Source organism: Musca vetustissima, unplaced genomic scaffold (genome assembly GCF_032173495.1).
Source record: "Musca vetustissima isolate MV318-11 ecotype Yass unplaced genomic scaffold, APGP_CSIRO_Mvet_v1 utg115466, whole genome shotgun sequence".
Lineage (NCBI taxonomy): Eukaryota > Metazoa > Arthropoda > Insecta > Diptera > Muscidae > Musca > Musca vetustissima.
In genome coordinates this window covers 16,943-32,204 of record NW_026887627.1, presented here as the reverse complement: position 1 = coordinate 32,204, position 15,262 = coordinate 16,943, and the positions used below count along the sequence as shown (strand labels likewise).

General features: G+C 33.3%; 1 protein-coding gene across 1 annotated transcript in view; it reads left to right on the top strand.

The window, feature by feature from the left end:
• LOC133335247 (sialin) overlaps nt 1–15,028 on the top strand; it is a 40,962-nt gene extending 25,934 nt beyond the window's left edge. Inside the window, exons 2-7 of the mRNA XM_061543539.1 lie at nt 8,074–8,625; nt 8,694–8,780; nt 11,157–11,440; nt 11,513–11,645; nt 14,546–14,787; nt 14,855–15,028. Of these exons, the coding sequence (XP_061399523.1) occupies nt 8,074–8,625; nt 8,694–8,780; nt 11,157–11,440; nt 11,513–11,645; nt 14,546–14,787; nt 14,855–15,028 (1,472 nt within the window). The remainder of the gene's footprint in view (nt 1–8,073; nt 8,626–8,693; nt 8,781–11,156; nt 11,441–11,512; nt 11,646–14,545; nt 14,788–14,854) is intronic.
• Nucleotides 15,029–15,262: the final 234 nt, after the last annotated feature.

The window sequence follows — 15,262 nt, the reverse complement described above, 5'->3', positions numbered from 1 at the left end:
GGTGAATTTTAAAAATGTTTTGAGGCCTGTCAGGGGCAAGGATTTTTTAGTTATAAATAGAGGCGTGGATTTCTTTAAAATTATTTTTTGAGGTCTATCACTTGCGTGGATTTTTTTTAAATTATTTTTTGTTTCGTATTAAAGGGGTGGAATTTATAAAAAAATATTTTTTGAGGTTTATCACAGGCAAGGATTTTTATGCCCTTAGCCTTATATCAGGGTGCGCAAGAATTCGCTCGCGAATGAATAAAAATACATTCTTTTCGTTTTGTGCTCATTTTACGAATTAATTTATGGCGATAAACAAACAAGCATTCGCCAAAGAATGTTCGCACAACCATAACAAACGAGTGAGAGCACACAACAAAGATCGTTCGTTTCGTTTGGTGGTTGAAATTCTTTCTGACATTCTATCACGAATGAAAACAAACATTTCCGAATTCTCGCGAATGCTTAAAACAGCAACAACAATAACAACAAACGTTTGTGAACGCAATAGTTGTTGGACATGTGTTTTGTTATTACACACACTTTCTGCTACACACACACACATTCATTTGTTGTGTGTGTTTACTTTTTTTATGATGTGTTTGTTTGTGGTTGTTTTTAGCAGAGCTCGCGAGCATTCGCGAACATTTGTTTTTTTTTTTGAGTTTTTCAAAAGAATGTTCTTCAGCAACGAATGTTCGCGAATGAATGAATCGACGACGCTTGCAGCGAATTTTTATCGTTCGTGAATTTTTCGTGTAATGCGAACATTCGCCAGAGATTTCATATGTTTTTTTCATTCATTGTAACTTTATCATTCGCGATAAATTGAAAAACATTCAAATTCTCGCCGTGAGCATTCGTGAAAAAGAGTGTATTTTAATCATTCTCTGGGGTATATACACTTTGATACGGTGAAAATGTGCCTCATCGAAATATTGGTTTTAGACCCCATGTTTCTTTGAACCAAATCCGTTTCAGAAAATTTGGAGTCGATTTACACATGTCCGTCTGTCTGCCTGGCTGATGCGCACAATAACTCTCGAAGGCAGCAACCGATTTCATCCAAACTTTGCACATCTTAATATTTCTTCCAATGGGGATTATCGGCCCACTCCTTCTGGTACCTCCCCCAAAAAAATTGTCAAAATTGTACTAAAAATTAATTTAATAATAACATGCAAACGGACTATCCGATTTTAACGGAACTTTGCACAACCTATTACCTTTATCAAGCCTAGATCAAGTTTGAAGATGGGACCCATTGGTCGGTCCACTCTTTCTGGTACCTTCCTCACAAAATGGTGAAAATTGTGCTAAAAAATGCATTTTATAATAACATGCAAACGGACTATCCGATTTTAATTAAACTTTGTAAAAGCTATTATCATTACCAAGCCTAGATCAAGTAGGAACGTGGGACCCATTGGTCCACTCCTTCTGATACGTCCCCCACAAATGGTTAACATTTTCAATATTTATAAATTAAATATCAGGCGAACGGAATGTCCGATATGAACCAAACTTTGCACAACCCATTATCTTTGCCAATCCTATATCAATTCCGAAGATGGGACCCAGTAGTCCACTCGTTCCGCTACTTCCCTCACAAATGGTCAATATTTTATAAAATTTAACAACATTAAATCCGAAACCTCTTTGATAAAAACCTATTTCTTATATAAAGCTAATAATAAAATCTGTTTGTAATTCCGAAGACCTCCACAAACCACATGCTGGGGGTATATACAGGGTGAGATAAAAACACTAAAACCAACTTCAGACTGCTGTCATTTCTAAGCCACTCGTCTGAAAGCTGTTAAAATTTTTCCAATGACAGCTCATTATATTGTTTACAAGCGTACAAAAGCATTTTGGTAAGAATTTTCCAGAAAAAAGTTATTCGCGATGGAACAGAAAGAAAATATACTGAAAAGAGCTAAAGAGCATGGCCGAAAGTGGTGAACTGCCGAATTTGGTTTTCTTCGATGAGAAAACATTCGTTGTCGTCCAGCAGTTTGTAAACAAACAAAATGATCGTGTTTACTTGCCAAAGAGGTCAGCTGAAAATGTGTGGCCAAGCGAAGGGCCACCAAAACTCAAGCGCCGGCCATGGTGATGGTGTGGGCCGCCATAACAGCCGATGGTAGCTCTTCGCTCGTATTACTCAAATATCATCAGAATAAATGCTGGATATTATTGCGAAAATATTCTGGAGGGTGTATTAATGCCTTGGGCATGCAAACATTTTGGCCGCAGATCTTGGACATTCCAACAGGAACATCCTGAGTGCGATGGTGGACGCGCCACCCAAAAATGGTTACAAAATGAGATTCATCGCTTCATTTCCAGCGCACAAAGGCCACCAACATCTCCTGATACCAATCCGTTGGACTATTGTGTCTGTAGTATTTTGAAAAGCAAGGTTGGCACTAAAAAATACCAAAGTGTCGATCACCTTAAGCAAGCGCTTCGCCGGGAATGGGCCAAAATACCGCAGAGCAACAATTAGGCAGCGTGTGATGGTTTCATTGGCCGTTTGAAGGCCATAATTCGTGCCACTTTGAACAAATCTAAACTTATTCTAAAATTTGACGCTATTTCCGACATTTTTGCTTTCATTCAATAAAATTTAAAAAAAAAAGTTTAAAAATTATGGTGCTTTACTTTGTTGCAGATTTTTTTTATTTCCCCCTGTATATCTGTCGGCAACACAGACTGACACTTTTTTACTTGTTTAAGAACTATTTTTGAGGCTTATCCAAAGGCATGGATTTTTTAAAAATATTTTTTGGGACCTGTCCAAAGGCTTAGTTTTTTAATTACTTTTAATTTTTTTTCTTATAAAAATATCTTCCACTGTGTTGTGACTTTGTTGATGCCTGTCATTACTGCGGCGGCGGCATCATCATAACATTCATGCATCCCCCCAACCACTGGACTTGTGCCCCAATTTTATTTTTTACGCATCTCCACCACATACATTGCAACACATGTTCGCCGCCCAATGCTATATTTACTATATATATGCAGTTTGTTTTTATATATATAATTTATATAAGATTGTTGTTAAGCAATTGCATTAAGTTGACGGCGATAATTACAAAGCATTTTCTTCCTTTTTTGCTGTCTACTTATCTATCAATGAGAACTATATTTTGAGGGGTATTTTTAGTGGACAACGAAATAGGAAACAAAAATATGGGGGAAAAACTTTCCATGCACTACTTTACTAGTTTCAAGGGAAAATAGATAAGAGGAAAAAAAAGAAATAATGACAAATACGCACAAATCATAAAGAGAGAAATTTTATTAAACTAAGAAATTTAATAGAAGTTTTGGAATTTCAAAAAAAAAAAATTGTTGATCGAAGTTGGCTTACTTCGAATTTATTGTATTTAATTATTATAAAAAATAAATTCCCTTATTTAATTTTCTATAATAAAAATTTATTTTTAGACTTAATATTGAATTTTATAACCGTTATTTTTTGGAACCTGCTAAAAATCAATTAAAAAATGTTTGGCATTTAAAATCAAAATCGTCTGCCAAAAAACCCCAAATATTTTTGCATAATACATTTTCTTAATCACTCCAATTATAATTTTATGTTTTAAAAAACTTTTTGTATTTATTTTGTCTGGAAATTAACATATTTACGATACCTACCTACCTTCTGTTGTCGACTGTCTGGCCCCGTGCATTTTAGCCGGTGCGGGTTTAGTGCACCGATTATTATTAGCACAGGTTTTAAACAGAAATCACGTTTTTACGAACTGGTTTCTAAAACAAACATAAATAAATTATCAATGGATTGTTTCAGTTTTTTTATTCTATTTAGCATTTTTAGTTATTCCCAGAAAAAATAGTTTAACCCTTATTTTTTATTTAAATTGTTTTTGTTTTTTCTTCTTTCCACAAATGCAATAAAAACAAAATATTACATCAGTATGAAAATGTTTTAATAAAAATGAATAAAATAGATAGACAATGCATTACAGAAAATGTAATCAGTCTTGACCTTCTGAATTATTAACTGCGACGATATTCGCTCTTGATAGGAATGTAGGCGTTACAACGACTACGTAATTATCAAACAAGAACAACAACAATGCAGTCAATAAATAATAAAAAATATATAAAATTAATTCGAAATATTTCTCCTTCACTTTGATAAATCTTTATAAAAAATTGTAAAGAATCCACGCCTTGGATAGATCTCAAAAAATAATTTTTAAAAAATCCAAACCCCTGACAGCCCTTTAAAAAATAATTTTTAAAAAAATCCAAACCCATGACAGCCCTTAAAAAAAATAATTTTTAAAAAAATCCAAACCCTTGACAGCCCTTAAAAAATCAAATCTGAACCGATTTCAACACACCTTATCACACATCATTTTTTCCTCAATTGCATTCGCTATGCAACATTTTGCTCAATCAGACAAATATTGGGAGTTTGATGCGATTTTGACACAACTTCGCAGACATCAATCGGGACATAATTCATTACTATATGCAAAATATTGTCTAAATGGACCAATGTTGGCAGTATGGTGTTTCATTTACATAAAATCGGGCAAAAGTATATATGGAAGCTATATCTAAATCTGAACCGATTTTAACTAAACTTCGCAGACATCAGTCTGGACCTAAATCAGTACTCTGTGCAAAATTTTGTCCCAATCGGACAAATATTGGAAGTTCGGTGCATCATTCACAAAAAATCGGACGATACTATTATGTGAGCTATATCTAAATCTGAATCGATTTTCTCCAATTTCAATAGGGTCCGTTCTTGGGCCAAATAAGTGAATTGTGCCAAATTTCATCCAAATCGGATCACTAATGCCGCTTGTACGTTGTTAACAAAAATACATGAACGGACATGCGTAAATCGACTCAAAAGGAACCATGGGTCTATCTCGATTCCTTTTGCTTGTTACAAACACATGCACAAAGACATAATACCCTGTAAATCAGTGTGGGGAAGGCCATAAAAACGACTTTGATGGACCTCAAAAAATAATTTTTAAAAAATCCACGCCTAATGGATAAAAATCAAAAAATAATTTTTAAAAATCAAAAAATAATTTTTAAAAATCAAAAAATAATTTTTAAAAATCAAAAAATAATTTTTAAAAATCAAAAAATAATTTTTAAAAATCAAAAAATAATTTTTAAAAATCAAAAACTAATTTTTAAAAATCAAAAAATAATTTTTAAAAATCAAAAAATAATTTTTAAAAATCAAAAAATAATTTAAAAAAAAATTCATTGATAGACCTCAAAAAATAATTTTTAAAAAATCCACGCCTTGGATAGATGTCAAAAAATAATTTTTAAAAAATCCACGCCTTGGATAGATGTCAAAAAATAATTTTTTAAAAAATCCACGCCTTGGATAGATGTCCAAAAATAATTTTGAAAAAATCCACGCCTTGGATGATGTCAAAAAATAATTTTGAAAAAATTCACGCCTTGGATGATGTCAAAAAATAATTTTTAAAAAATCCACGCCTTGGATAGATGTCAAAAAATAATTTTTAAAAAATCCACGCCTTGGATAGATGTCAAAAAATAATTTTTAAAAAATCCACGCCTTTGATAGGTCCCACAAAACCATAATTAAAAAAAAAATTTTAAATTTTAAATAACCCACGCCTTGGATAACCCTTGGATAAAATAATTTATAAACCTGTAAAGAAAGTTCAAAAGTCGGAGGGGGCCGACTATATGATGCCCTTCACCACTTTGGGTACATACAAGAGATGTTAATATCTGAGATGGATGGATAGGTATGAACCAATTAAAAAAAAACACCATACACATACCATTCTGAAATCAATGAAATATTGCATGTCAAACGGGCATTCATTCTTTGGTGTACCATTTGTATGAAATTGAGTAAAATTATGTATGGGAGCTATATATAAACACATGGACCTAATTGAGCAATCGTTGCATACACCATTTGTTATCAGTCTAAATTCAATTTAATACCCTCTGCCAAATCTCGTGTAAATCGAACAAACATAGGCCCTTCGGTGCAATATTTACATAAAATCACACATCCTTTTTTCCTCAATTGCATTCGCTATGCAAAATTTTGATCAATCAGACAAATATTGGGAGTTTGGTGCATCATTCACAAAAAATCGGACAAAATTATATATGGGAGCTATATCTAAATCTGAATCAATTTTAACAAAACTTCGTCCACCTCAATCTGGACATTCAGTACTCTGTGCAAAATTTTGTCTCAATCGGATCAATATTGGCAGTAAGGTGCCCCATTTACATAAAATCGGACGAAACTATATATGGGAGCTATATCTAAATTTGAACCGATTTTAACAAAACTTCGCAAATATCAATCTGGATCTAATTCAATACTCTGTGCAAAATTTTGTCCCAATCGGAAAAATATTGGGAGTTTGATGCATCATTTACATAAAATCGGACGAAACTATATATGTGAGCTATATCAAAATCTGAACCGATTTTAATCAAACTTCGCTCACATCAATCTGGACCTAATTCAGTATTCTGTGCAAAATTTTGTCTCAATCGGACCAATGTTGGCAGTATGGTGTTTCATTTACATAAAATTGGGCGAAACTATATATGCGAGCTATGTCTAAATCTGAACTGATTCCAACAACATTTCGCATACTTAAGTATGGACATAATTCAGTACACTGTGCCTAATTTTGTCTCAATCGGTAAAATATTGGTAGTTTGGTGCATCATTTACATAAAATCGGACGAAACTATATATGGGAGCTATATCTAAATCTGCACCGATTTTCTCCAATTTCAATAGGGTTCGTCCATGGGCCAAATAAGTGAACTATGTTAAAGTTCATCCAAATCGGATTATAAATGCGACGTGTACTTTGTTAACAAAAATACGTCGACAGACAGACGGACATGTGTAAATCGACTCAGAAAGTGATTCTATGCATATTCTCAAAAGGAACCATGGATCTATCTCGATTCCTTTTGCCTGTTACAAACATATGCACAAAGACATAATATCCTGTACCACAGTGTTGCGAAGGGTATACAAATTCACGACTTTGATGGATCTCAAAAAATTATTTTTAAAAGTCAAAAAATAATTAAAAAAAATCCTTTGATAGACCTCAAAAAAAAAAAAAAAAAAATCCACGCCTTTGATAGACCTCAAAAAATAATATTTAAAAAAAATCCACGCCTTTGATAGACCTCAAAAAAGTTTAAAAAATCCATGCCTTTGAAACCTCTAAATATATTAAAAAAATCCACGCCTTGGATACCTCAAACCTCAAATAATTTTTAAAAATTCCACTCCTTTAATTTTTAATTATTTTTAATATTTTTCGTATTCTGTCAATGGTTTGAATAAAAAAATATTTTTCCAAAAACAAAACCACCATAAGCTTCCCTGAAACACAAATTTGACTTCCAAGGAAATTATTCAAATAATTGATAAAATTAAAAAGAAGAGAATTTCCAAATTTGCATTGTCAAGTTTCAAATTTACAGTCAAGATTTTGTCAAAATTAATTTTTATTGTAGAGTTTAATGACTCTTTGTGGCGGGACATGAGACATAAGACGACATTGTTTTACTGCCACATAACTTGTCTTTATTGCTGCATCTTCCTTTTGAATCATTGAGCAGACACAGAGTGTGTTTGACCATGAGCAGATTCTGGAATGTTTTCAATGATGCTATTGTATTGCTGTTTCTTGATTGTCCATTATTCAGAATGACTTTATTTTTGTGGATAATATTTTTGACATTTATGATTTGTCATTGGGGTTAAATCAATAATTTCTTCCTGCAAAAATTCTGGATATAAGTGGTTGGGAGATAAAGGAGAAATTGTTAAATACAATTTTGCACCTCTATTGTTTCATATATTTAATGGCATCAATTATTTATGTATTTAAAAAAATATATTTTTCCATCACTTTTTAAAAATTATGTTTTCCAGGAATATTTGTTAAAATAGTTTACCTCCCTATTCCTTTATAAAGCCCTAATATTTTTTTATTGAAATTGATCCCTTACTAATTTCCTCTCCTCTTTCTCTTCCAGGTTTCTTATCATGTCGACAGGTGTTAAATCTCCTAACCATGTTTGGCTTTATGCTGAACTATGCGTTGCGTGTAAATCTTACCATAGCCATTGTGGCAATGGTAAAACCAGAAAATATCACCACGACCACCAAAGATGATAGCCTTGCGGGAAACCTAACGAGCACAACAACTACGACAACAACTACAGTGGCACCCAGTGCAAATGGTACCTCCGCGCTCGATGAAGAACTTGATGATCGTTTCGCTTGGGATACGTATCAACAAAATTTTGTACTCGGTTGCTTTTTCTGGGGTTACATTCTAACTGAGCTGCCTGGTGGCCGTCTGGCAGAATTAATTGGTGGTCGTCGTGTCTTTGGCCATTCTATGCTGTGGGCTAGTCTACTGACTTTGATCACACCGTTGGCGGCGCATATCAATTATGTTTTCCTCATTGTTGTTCGTGTTGTATTGGGCTTTATGTTGGGCGCTTCATGGCCTGCCATTCATCCTGTTGCTGCTGTTTGGATTCCACCAAATGAGAGATCGAAATTCATGTCCAATATGATGGGTAAGTGGGAGGGTGCTATTTTTTCAGTAGTTTTTAGAAGAGGATTTAATGCAAATATTTTCTTTTAGCTTCTTCCCTTGGTGCTGCTATTACTATGCCTATCTGTGGTTTCCTCATTTCTGTTGCCGGTTGGTCCAGTGTTTTCTATGCAACTGGTAAGTTAACTTAAAAAGTGGAAAATAATTTTCCGACGCCACCAATTTGCAAAAATTGGACCGTCCGTCTCTTGTCATTACGCTATCTTCTGAAGGAATTGAGATATGGTGCTGAAATTTCGCATAGGTTTGTCTTTTGTCTGCAGGCAGGTCAAGTTCGAAGATGGGATATATCGGTCCACGTTTAGTCATAGCTCTCAAATAAGGGTACCCACCAATTTTCGGTATTTTGGGGTTCTTGAGCGCGTTTTACAACCGAATTCGCAGAAATTTGGTACATTGTATTCTTATTGGGTACTAAATTCCTCCACAAAAAATTATAAATATAGGTTGACTTTTTCTGGTAGGCGTTTTTTCCCGTATTTTGGGGTTTTTTTTATCGTATTTTTACACCGAATTGGCTGTAATTTAGTATTTGAATTCTGAATAGGTACCAAATCTCTCCACAAATAATTATGAATGTAGTTTAATTTTTTCGGATAGTCCTCATATAAGGGTACCACAAATTTTCGCTATTTTGGGGTTCTAGAGCGCGTTTTTCACTTGGTCCAAAGAAACATGAGGTCTAGAACCAATATTTCGATGAGGTACTATTTTACCGTGTCAATGTGTATACACCCTAATTAGCCATAAGGCTGAGGGTATAATTTTCTTTTAAAAATGTTTGGTTTACATTATGGTTTACATAATCGGTTTGTAGAAATGTCGGTATAGGTCCAATTTTTGGTATGTTCCCTATATTTTAATTTCAAGTACCTGTCAGTATATCTATGGTGGAGGATATCCAAAGTTTTTTTCACTTGTTTAAGGATATTCTTTTCATCACTAGCTGATCCTCAAATGTGGATTTCTATACCCTCAGCCATATGGGCATATGGACTTTGTGCTTCATTTTATAACTCGCGTTTCTTTTGATCCAATCAGTTTCAGACAATTTGAAATCGATTTACACAGCTGTCTGTCTGTCTGGTTGATGCGCATGATAACACTCATGTTCGAAGATCGGGAATATCTACCCACTCTCTCTGGTACCTCATAATATTTCTTCCAAGCTTACATCAAGTTCGAAGATAGGGAATATCTTATATATTTAGTGCAAATATCGTCGATATATGTCCACCTCTTCAGTTACTTCCCCACAAACTATCACAATTTTAAAAAAATATAAATTTGAAAAAAAAAATGATCCATCTTGACAATAGACCACAGTCTATTGTCAAGGAGCATTCGATGACCTCGGTAAACCAAAATTGCATACAAAAGTCGGGATAAGGGTATACAACATATGTCATATGCAGAGGTGATATGTATGAATCTCTGAAACCCCTTCCATTATTTATGGATCCTTTGAAAGTTGTTTAGGTACCGGTTATTTGACCGCATAGATTACTTCCTACACCATGGCACTGTCCAGGCGTTTTCTGATTGTCAACTATCCATAAATTCTTTGTTCATATCAACCCAATATATCAAGATCAATATATCCAACCAAATTCAAATAATGTCCATTATCTTAAATTTATACACTTTCAGTGCCAATTACCAAAACCTTAACTCTATACTCACCACTCTTGTAATGTCATATAATTTTTTGTTTGTTGCAATATATCAAACACGTTATTTAGTCTTTAAAAGGGAATACAAATATTTGAAAACAATTAATTATTTATTTAATTTATTATACATTGTTGTTTCATTTTGTTTTCCCTCTTGATGGTGTGGCATTAATTATTTATTTCAATAATTTACATTTTTCTATTTAGCTCCAATAATTAATGCAAATATTTGTTGTGTGTCTTATCATTAGACAGGAAAACACTCTATCACATTGTATTCACACTTGGTTTTAATTAGTCAATCAAGTGGCAATATTAGCATTGTGCCTAACGAACAATTGTGTGAAATAGTGCAATGACCTATTTATCTACCTGTTTGGGGGGAGTTAATTTTTATTTACACATATTTTGTTGTGAATCGTGAAATAGAACTAATAAATTCTGCACATGAGAACTTCCATATTTCATAGACAACTAGGTGTATTTTTAAATAGCCGAAATCCTACGCTTAATTACTTCTATAGTTTTCCATCCGACAAAATGTGGACAGCTAAATTTTCAAATCATATCAGACGTGAAGACATGTTGTGTACACCTACTTACATATTGGAAATTACTACTACCGAAAACGGTATTGTATTTTCAGCTGATCCTGGTCCAGTTTGCTCTCATATATTTGAAGACCCCTTTTTCCAAAAAATGTTTCCTTCTTAGTTATTAATATTATTCTTATAAAACATGTATCCTTCTTCCTTTTTAAATGCTACATTTCAGTTTTATTCATTTTTTATTAATTGTAAACGTATTCTTTCTATTCCAGGCGCCGTTGGTCTAATTTGGTCAGCTATGTGGTTCACTCTGGTCTATGAGACACCCGCTACACATCCCCGCATTACAGCCGAAGAGCGTCGTGAAATTGAAGAGGCTATTGGTACAACAACATCTAAGAAACGTCCCAGCTATGTACCATGGGGTGATCTATTCTGTTCACCAGCTGTGTGGGCCATTATCATCACACACGGATTGTCTGTGTTCGGTTTCTTCACAGTTATTAATCAATTGCCCACATTTATGAATCAGGTTTTGGGTTTCGATATTAAGAAGGTAAGTCGTCGATATCATTTTTCAAATCAGATACAGTTCTTAATATATTTTTTCTATTATTTTGTTCTATAGAACGGCCTCTTCTCCTCATTGCCATATTTGGGTAAATACATCATGGCCTTCGGTTCATCGTGTTTTGCTGATTATCTTCGTCAAAAGAAAGTTTTAAGCACAACTGCTACCCGCAAAGCCTTCACAACATTTGGTAAGTTTTCTTAAGGACTTTATATTTTTCGAGAAATTATATAAATATATAATATATTCTAGAATTTTTTTAAATAAGATATAATATTTTTACACCCTAACAGTGTTGTAAGGGTCATATCTTGACTGAGTGTATGTAGACATATGTTTTTGTCCTTCCGTCTGGTCATCATAATTTGTAAACCCGATATAGACCACAGTTATGGACAGATTATCACGAAATTTTGCTTGTATGTTCGATTGGGGCAAAGAAGTCGTCTATTTTTTGTTCTGCTAATATTTAGTGGATCAAATGGACCAAAAACATTATCTTTGTCTGTTTTTTTCTGGTCCTTTTTTTCTGGACTACAATTATGTCACGACATTTCTGTCTGACTATTCCGATCCGCTCACTGGTTTTGTTTTAGAAAAATGCCCTATTTTTTGTATTTATTTGTATCAAAAACGTTTTATCACCAATTTCCCTCTATAAAAATCATAATTTAATAAAAAAATAAATAAAACTGAAATCTTAACAACCACGAATTAATGTATTGCATTATGATATATGTTCCATTTCTCATCATTTGTTCATGTCTCTTGGAAAAAAATTTCAACATTACCTAAATAACCCCTAGGACATCACCGTAGAATACAACAACAGGGTATTTAGACAAAGTGTAGGTTTATTATGTTTTGCCTGTTTCCGTTACGACTACAAAGTCAAAACTAAGCGGTATCGTATCATGGAAAACACCAGGGTTTAATTCGAGATTCAAGTTTGAAACTAAAAGTACCGTAATTTTTTAAAAGGAGAATATTGGTTGCAGTTCAAACCTAATATTATACAATGGATGTATTTCTGTATAATGTGGTGACATCCTTAGAACAACGACCGTACGCTTGGCCCGATAATGACCTGTCAGACTAAATTTCTCCGAATTAGGAAATATGAAAAAAAGAAAAAAATATTAAACAAGCTATAAGAAAATGTATTCCCTTCATGATTCGATATGAAGCTCAATCTAAAGACTTATTTTACAGTATATTGCCTGCTAGTAGGATATTTATTATACCGATCCGACCGATTGGAACACAAGGCTCGAAACATGAACATACCAAAAAATAAAGCTGATCATTTTTATGAGCTAAATTACAGTCACTTCGGTGCTGTCCTTTATATTAAACATTCTCCGTAAAACCTGCCAAATTACAAAAAAACATCGATTAGGACTAGGACGATTAAACACTTTTAATTGGGTGTGACCTATATATGGGTGTTAAGTCGAATCATGGACATATTCTTGAAATATGGCTGTCACCCTCCAAGACTATAGGCTTCATATAAGTTGATATTTTGGACACGTTTCTCCAACCGAATTGACTAGATTTTGACATTTATGGTTCCCATTTGAGTAGAAGAAATTAATTTTCAAAAATAAATTAACCACATAAATGTACCATAAAGGTAATCCAATTACGTTATTTAAGAGATTTTTGACACGCTTTCTACCAACAACTGTCAATAACGGTCCACCTTTAGGTATAGCCCCCATATAACATTTACTTCAAATTTGATATTTTGAATTCAGATTTAGTGCCGAATCTTCCTAACAAAAATATTCAAATTCTGTCTATATTTATGTATAGACCTCATATAACTCTACATTTGGATACGAAAGTATTTTTAGGATTTTTGTGACACATTTTTTAACCGAATTGGCTGTATTTTAATATTTTGGGTTCCGATTGGCTTGGAAAATTGTAGTTTTATCTTTCTTTACCCCCAATGTTATATTTTTATACCCTATCACCACACTGTGGTACATGATATGGTGTCTTGGTGCATATGTTTGTAACAGACAAAAGGAAATGAGATAGAGACATGGTTCCTTTTGAGAATATGCATAATGGAATCACTTTCTGAGTCGATTTATGCATGTCCGTCCGTCTGTCTGTCCGTGTTAAATTGAAAACAAGGTACAGTCCGCATTTATGATCCGAATTGGATGAAATTTGGCACAGCTCATTTATTTGGCATTGGGATTTAGATATAGCTTCCATATATATTTTTGCCCGATTTTATGTAAATGGTGCACCAAAGTCCCTATACATCGTTCGATTCGCACGATATTTGGCATAGCGTACTGAATTGAGTGTAGAATGATGTGCGCTAAGTTTCGTGAAAATTGATTCAGATTTACATATAGGTACCATTTATATTTTCTTCCGATTTTATGTAAATGGTGCAAAAAAGTCATTCGATTTGCACGAAATTTGGCATAGCGTACTGAACTAAGTCCAGAATGATGTGTGTTAAGTTTCGTGAAAATTGGTTCAGATTTAGATATAGCTCCCATATATATGTTCGTCCGATATTTAAATTCGTACAATTTCCCTCGATCGAAAATTGATATGCAATTCTTAGGATACATATATAGAATATACCCAAAGTGGTGAATGATATCATATAGTCGACCCCGTCCGACTTTACCACTTTCCAAATTCACTCGTATTGCATAGTTCCAATGTCGCCCAGCCGAAATTAAAAAAAAACACATTTTACTTGTTTTCAATTTCATTTTATTATTCCTTGTTTCCATTGGGTTAACCACTTTGATATATCATCTATAAAAATATCACACAAATGTTTAATTTTTTTCGGACTTTTTAGACCATTTTTAAAAATGATACGTATAGTATAGTTCCAAGTCGGCCAGCCAAATAAAAAACTCTTTTTAATTGTTTTTATTTCATGTTATTATTTTTATTCTGAAATCTCTTGTCTACATTTCGTTAACAAATTATTTCTATATATTAGAATAATGGACCAGGAAATCATTATGAGGAACCTTGATATAATTTCCCCATAAATAATTTTCTTATCAATTATTTATTTCTAATTTCCTTTTTTATTTACAGCTCTCACCACACCTGGTCTATTGATGATTGCTCAGGTGTTTTTGGGTACTGAGGCCGCATGGTCAGTGACAATCTTTACATTGGCTCTTTTCGCTCATGGTGCTGTAACGCCTGGTTATTTGGGTAATGGTTTGGATATTGCACCCAATTTCAGTGGTACCATTTTTGGTTTGGCCAATACTCTATCCTCATTTGGTGGATTCCTTTCCACATGGATGGTTGGTGCCTTGACCTATGAAGATGTAAGTAAAAAATTGTTTAATAAAAATATATATTTTAATTTTTAATAATATATTTTTTCTATTACAGAAATCCTATCATCAATGGCAAATTGTCTTTTGGATATTGGGCATTACCTATATTTCCGGTGCTGTTGTCTATCTCATTATGGGCACAGGTGATTTGCAACCCTGGAACAATCCACCAGAACGTAAAAAGGTCTCTGATGTCCATAATGAGGAGGGTGTACCTTTAAAAAATTAAAACCAGAAAAATTAGTACCATGAATATACAAATTAGCTGATAAGTTTTCATATTTCCGTTTTTTCATTATTTTCATAATGTGTCTATGTCATAATTCTTTTTTCGTTTCTTATTTTATTTATGTACATTATACAAACAAACAAATTAATTATAGTTTAGCAAAGAATTTAGAATGTTGAGTGTTAAGAAGTGTGGTGAATATTATTTTTTACAAGCAAGCAAGGTGCTCTATTC